The sequence below is a fragment of the Sinocyclocheilus rhinocerous genome, unplaced genomic scaffold (genome assembly GCF_001515625.1).
Source record: "Sinocyclocheilus rhinocerous isolate Xijiao unplaced genomic scaffold, SAMN03320098_v1.1 scaffold28, whole genome shotgun sequence".
In the NCBI taxonomy this organism is placed as follows: Eukaryota; Metazoa; Chordata; class Actinopteri; order Cypriniformes; family Cyprinidae; genus Sinocyclocheilus; species Sinocyclocheilus rhinocerous.
Window position 1 is genome coordinate 1,739,919 of NW_015652416.1, and position 6,566 is coordinate 1,746,484.

Sequence of the window (6,566 nt, forward strand, 5' to 3'; positions counted from 1 at the left end):
ATTCTTTAAATATAAAAAATGTACTTACAGTCTGTGAGTCAGAACAGCTGGCATTGTAGTCTACTCTCCCAGGATCAGGAAACAGTCCTCCATAAAATGCACTGGACACGTCTGAATATTTGGGTTGAAGTTCTGGGACAGTGTTGTAAATACAACTTAACCACTGATTTCTAGTCGTGTCCTCTTTTGGAAGGCAAAACAAAGTAGTTTCGCTTTCACAACAAAACACACAGTGGCTTGAGTGAGCGTAGGCCGGCGGGCTTGAGTGAGGAACAGCCGGCAGGCTTGAGAACGGCGCGCCCGGCGGATTCGATGAAAGAGTGTCCGGCGGGCTTTTCACAATCACATGTGACGACCCCAGGCTGGACTCCGCTTCATCCATGGTGAAAGCTGATCCGGCGATCCACAGCGCGAAGTAAGTAGTTTCGCTTTCACAAGGAAACACACAGCGCCTTCACGACATGGCAGCGGCGGCAACAACTACAATACTACAGCGAGAATAAAAGTTACGTCTTCTTTCTTTGCGTGAACATTTGGGGCGGTGTTATGCAAATCTTCCCACATCGTGACGTAGATATGTGGGGGTGTGTTAGAATGAGCCGTTTTAGGTTGGTGTGGCTGACTCTTAACTTTTATAAAGAATATCTCTTTGGATTTGAGACTTTAGTCTTTGCAACTTTACAGATCTTCTTTATGCACGAGCTGGTAACACTTCTTTATGCAAGAGCTTGTAACACTCCAAAGAGAAAGGAAAAATTTTAAATCACATCATATGACCCCTAAATGTTTGCTGGCACTGATTCCTCTCACCAAATGCAGAAGCAAACCGTTTCAGACCAGAAAATTGTCATGCTAACAGCGATGTGTTGCATTCTGCTGATGAATAGTGTTTCAGCTGTGATCTGTGCTAAAAAGTGAATGACTAAATGCTGATCATTTTGCAGAAGTGCAAAGTGTTTGGAAACCCATACAAAATATGAATGCTTAAGAATTCAGGGTAGATTAATTAAACATTATTTTGGGCTTTATGTTTATAATATACTTGGCCGTTGTGCTGTACCATATAACCAAATCAACCTACAGGTGTCCTAAATGGCAGAATGTGTAGTGTTTATAATGTGGACAGAACAACACAACATAATTATGCTGTATGCAAGCATAATATGAATAAAATAAACCAGTAAATCATAAAAAAAAAAAAAAGTAATGAAGGCATTCATTACCAGAGAAGGTGCTATTAAGAAGAATTCCTAGTCTTGGAATGTTCTCATTATATATTTATTTAATTATTCAGTGTTAATCTCTGTATATTGTCTTGTTTTTCCTGCTCTCGTAAAACAGTGTTACTGAAAAAGTTCAAACGTCACACAGACACAAAACACTACGAGAGCACATTCACTACATGTATTTCTTTTTTAAAAACCAATAGGCAAAATAGCCCATCCCCCCGAGAGAGCCCATTAAGAAGGACGCGCCAAAGAAGGACGGCGGCTTCTTTTTTACCATTCGGAATGCATTGGGTAGAACTGCAGAGAGCAGGGTCGTGTGGATGTCCCCCAACACCTTGCGGAAAGCGTAGCGCTTCTGCACCCGCTCAAAAAACGACTGCAGGTTCGGCCGGCTCCCATCCTCCCAGTATTTCCTTGAGAGTCCCAAGAACTTGAGCCTGTGCAATGTGGCTCCAAGACAAATATCAGCTAGTGTAAAAGTAGGTCCACAAAGCCATAATTCACACTTTTGACCTGTGTAGAAATGAAAGATGACTTGTAAGATCAAAAACAACAGTTCACAAAGCAGGGTTATTAAAGTTAACTAAAACCATTAAAAAAAAAAAACTTTCGTTACATGACATAAAATCAACTTTAACTGAAAATAAAATATGAAAAAAAAATTTAAAAATTAATTTCAGCTAGTTGCCAAAGCACCAATTCTCATGTTCGCTTAGTTTAGCAATTTACTAAAATCTAAAATAGCTAAAATTGAATTAAAATTAAAAACCGAAGACAATTAAAAAAGAAATGAAAACTTATGACACAAATACAGCAAAATTACTAAAACGTTACCTAAAATTAAAATAAAAACAGAAAATATAAAAATAAACCCTAATTCACAATGTATTGCTAAAAATGATAACAGTATCTCAAAAATACTAAAATAACACTCAAAGCTAATATTTATAATGTAAAAAATAAATACATACATGCAGATTAACAAATGTGAATTCTTATGATTTACAAGAATTATATGACAAAATGCACCTATAAAAAATAATTCAATATTTAATCAAAGATCATGTTTCAAAAAGAAAAGGTATTTAAACAAGGTAATTTGAATAATAAAATGCAACAAAATACAACAACCTTATTTGAATATATTTTATTTTACCTTAGTGTATTTTAATAAAACAATATAAAATAAGGTTATTAAATAAGGTTATTATATTTGTACTTTTTTGATTATTTATATTATTTTATTTTATTTTTTGTAAAATAAAATTACATATGCTTATTATATAAGGATATTTATTTTATTATATAGGCTATATATTTCTTTTTTTTTTTATTACTGTTTTGTTTTAATAAAATAAAATAATATAAGTTTATTTTATTAGGGTTATTTTATTAATATTTTATTTTCATATTTTTATTTTAATTGTTAAATGTTAAGTGAACAGAAAACATACCTTGATATTCCAGTTTTCTTTTTTCTAGCTCTGCCTCTACTTGGTCTAGCACCATTGCCAACTCACCAAGAATTTTTTTCAGGTAGTTCACATTGTCATGGTCCAAGATCTTTGCCTACAAAATATAGTTTTAAGTATTCAAGACAAGGGCAATCTATTATTCCATTTTCATGCTAAGATATGACTGCAGTTTGATTTCATATTTCAGCTAGGACAAAATATATACTATAGTATCCATCCAAAATGTGCTACACATCATGTATGCAGTGAAACCGCTGACTTACCATGAGCTTTTTCTGCTTGGAGAGGTATGGTTCTGACAGCTGGGGTTCCTCGTGGTCCAACTTCATCAGTTCAGATGCCGCATTGGCCAAATGTCCTGAGAGAAATCAGACCAAATGGTGTAGTTCAGTAAAAGAGCTTTCACAGACCCCCAAAACTGAGAAGATTTTGTGTTTCCTTCACAATGAGTTATTCATAGTTAACATTGTTGGGCAGCACATTGTGAACTGGCCCTATTTTCTGCAAATTTTTAATGTTCCTGACAACTAATTAAGGAATTGAATAAGACTTCATGCATAAAATCACAGCAGTGACTGTGATAAACAACATCTATCATAGGAACTCCCTCCAAGTTATGAACTATAAAAGAGATTTATTTGCAATTATGCCGGGTTTTCGTGACATAATTTATTTCGCTGCAACCCATTGGCTGGATCAACTCTTTGGCTTTATTTGCATTGTACTGTAGATCCAATATCGATGAACTCTGTATAAATAGGCCAGCATTAGAGCATTTTAGTGAGCGGATGCCATGCCAGTTTACAGTCAACATTTGAGACAGCAATTTGCTTCAAAACGTGAAATCTGAGAAATAAAACGATTCCCAGACTAAGCAGGTTTTGCAAGTCAGATGCTTTGCTTTCTGTGCATTAGTAAGAATGAATGGTGCACTGAAATGCAGCATCACTTACTACGTATTTCAGCAGTGGCGTACTTTGGGATCATGGAGTCGGTTGTGAGTTCTGGGTGCAGGATGCATCCATGTGTGTAAGCATCCATGGGCAGCCCATCCAGCAGCTCTCGGTACTGCTGTACCCTTGCATACATGGGAGTTCCTTCATCTGGAATCAGCTGGGCTACTGTGTCTGAAAGAAACACACACAAAAAGATTTTTAATATACATAAATATAGCCATGACTGGTCATATAATTAACCTGCTTGGCTTCTTATTTTCACACAAAAACAAAAAAAAGTGTTTTTGTTTTGTTTTGTTTTTTGTTGCAAGCAACATTTCAAATTTCTAAGGCCTCTAAATGATCAATATAATCAAAACTTTGCTGATAAAAACCTGTTGCACACAATCTACTACATGCCTGATTGATAGTTCATACTTTTTCATTTTTAAGTCATAATTTTTCAGGTCATGGTACACTTGTCTTTTTACTGTGAAATCTTTACTGATTTTTATAAAGTAAACCTATGAAAAACTTTTAAGATGAACTCTTACTGGACTGATGCAACTTAGCTTTACTTGATTATCCATACATAATTTTGTTTTTGAAAAATCTCGTTAAAATAGGAATATCAAATATGATGCATCAAGTTTTTGATGAATGTTTATTTATCCATCTCTCTATCATCACTGTATTGCATTGCATTACATGTTTTTCCACCACAATTAAAACTACAAAGCTTTGATCATAAAACTAAGCATTTAAATATCATCTTACTAAGACATCTTATTGGGAGATATCGATTGACAAATAATATTTATATGCATTTTATTTTTTTTATACTGTTATAAAAGTCTCACTGATGTACTTTAAACAAGCTTTTAGAATTTCATCTTAATTGTTGGCCATATAAATATCAGCAACTCTAGAAGACTGATGTATTAAATATGATACTAAAAAAAAACACATTTTTTAAAGATTTTTTAAAAATATTTTGTCTAAAAGTTCTATAAACTATTCTATTAAAAATAATCATATTTTTTATTATTTATATATTTATATTATAATAATATTTTATTATTTAATGTGTCTGGCTTTAAAATTAATAGAAATGCTAACAGCAGCTTTTTCAGATATTATGGATGTCTTTTTCTCTTTGGTGACCAATCTATAGACTGAAGTCAGATTTAGTCAAACATTTGGTGTCAACAACCAGAAAAAGCCGTCATATCTGGTAAAAATAAGCCTATAATGTTACTACACTGAGGCAGATAGAGGATGGTACAAAGGGCTATCCCATTTTACACTGCTCTGCACCTCTAGCATGCTGACCTGCAGCTCTCCAAGATCAATTCAGCCGATAAATACAGGATCAAACATCTCTGGCACACAAACCGCTGAAATATGCCACAACACCAAGGCACAAACATCATGAACATCTCCCTTGTCCACCTCTACCAGGCCTCATTTCACAATTTGTTATTTAGGACTTAAACTCATTAGCACCACCCACAATGCAAATGAAAATCGCACAGTAAATCTGACAAGCCCGTTTTTACATGTTTATGCATTGTAATTCATTGTAAACACATGTAATGCATTTTATGCATTCAGAGTTATCGGAATGAATTAGGCTTTATTTGCAATGCAATGCAATGATAAGTTTCAAAATCAAAATCTAAAAAACTTATATGAAAGAATAGTCAGTGCTCAAAATCAAATTGATGCATCAGATACATTAATATATTACTGATACATTTGTGTTTGGACACTCAAATGTAAAATATAGTTCAGAAGTGTCTGCTTCGATCTCTTTCATTGAGCGCGAGTGATCACGCTCAGCTCTTTTCACTTAAATGAGTGAGTGATCTTGGATCAGAGACGAGCTTCGGTGAAAACACCCCCACACTCAAACTGTGAAGACATTCAAAATGACACCCAGCCATGCAGCCTGTGAGAGAAAATATACACTGAGTGTGATTTAGCATTTGTATTGCTTACACAGGGCAAATGCAGTTATCTTTAATACTCTATGGCATGATATGGCCAGTGTTATTTTGGTATCATTGAGATATTATAGTTTTTAATAATATTTTGAATAGTTTTTATTATTTCTGTTTTCATTTTAGTTAGTTTTAGTAATTTTATTATGCATTTTTGTCATTTTCAGTAGCTTTTGTTTTTATATATGTATTTCTTTCTAGTTCTAGTTTTTTTCTTCAGTTTTAGTTATTTTAGTACATCAAGTTAAACCACAGTAGTCAACATTTGAAGTGGATCAAAAAAGTTCATCAAAGTTGTCCTAAGACAAGAACACATTTTTGGTTTTAGGACAACTTTGATGAAAAGTTTTGATCCACTTTAAATGTTGACTAGTATATTTTAAAATGAGAAATGTTGGTTTGTCAAATAGCTGAAATAGTTTCAGTTTACAATAATAACCCTCGAAATGTCACAATATAATTGCCCTGTTGACATGAAACTCAAAAATAAAGAACGTTGATAAATACGTTCTTTAGCTAACATAGTTTTACAGTAAATTGAGAAAATGTGCTGTAATGTATTTCCTCATTGGGATTTTTTAAAATTATAATACTGCAATTATTTATATATGTCAAATAGTTTATAATTATGATGTATGTTTTTTTTAAATGAACACAGTAATATTGTACAGAAAGGCCAAGAAGAAGAGTGCATAATTGACTAAACTGCTTTTAACAGAGTTAATTCTTTAGCTAACATAGTTTTACAGTAAATTGAGAAAATGTGCTGTAATGTATTTCCTCATTGGGATTTTTTTTTATTATAATACTTGTAACGAATCAGCTCATGGGAAATATGAATAATTAATCATAACTAGTTATAATTAATTATGAATATTTTAGATCCGCTGTAGATATTTACTTGACCTCTCAGGGTCAACTGTC

General features: G+C 33.3%; 1 protein-coding gene across 1 annotated transcript in view; it reads right to left on the minus strand.

Moving 5' to 3' along the window:
• Positions 1 to 772: 772 nt before the first annotated feature.
• The window catches only part of LOC107714929 (ganglioside-induced differentiation-associated protein 1-like 1), a 9,729-nt gene continuing 3,935 nt past the window's right edge, over positions 773 to 6,566 (minus strand). The window contains exons 4-7 of the mRNA XM_016520928.1: positions 3,658 to 3,831; positions 2,968 to 3,062; positions 2,684 to 2,798; positions 773 to 1,742 (exon numbers count right to left, since the gene is read on the minus strand). Coding sequence (XP_016376414.1) covers positions 1,399 to 1,742; positions 2,684 to 2,798; positions 2,968 to 3,062; positions 3,658 to 3,831 — 728 coding nt within the window. The 3' untranslated portion in view covers positions 773 to 1,398. The remainder of the gene's footprint in view (positions 1,743 to 2,683; positions 2,799 to 2,967; positions 3,063 to 3,657; positions 3,832 to 6,566) is intronic.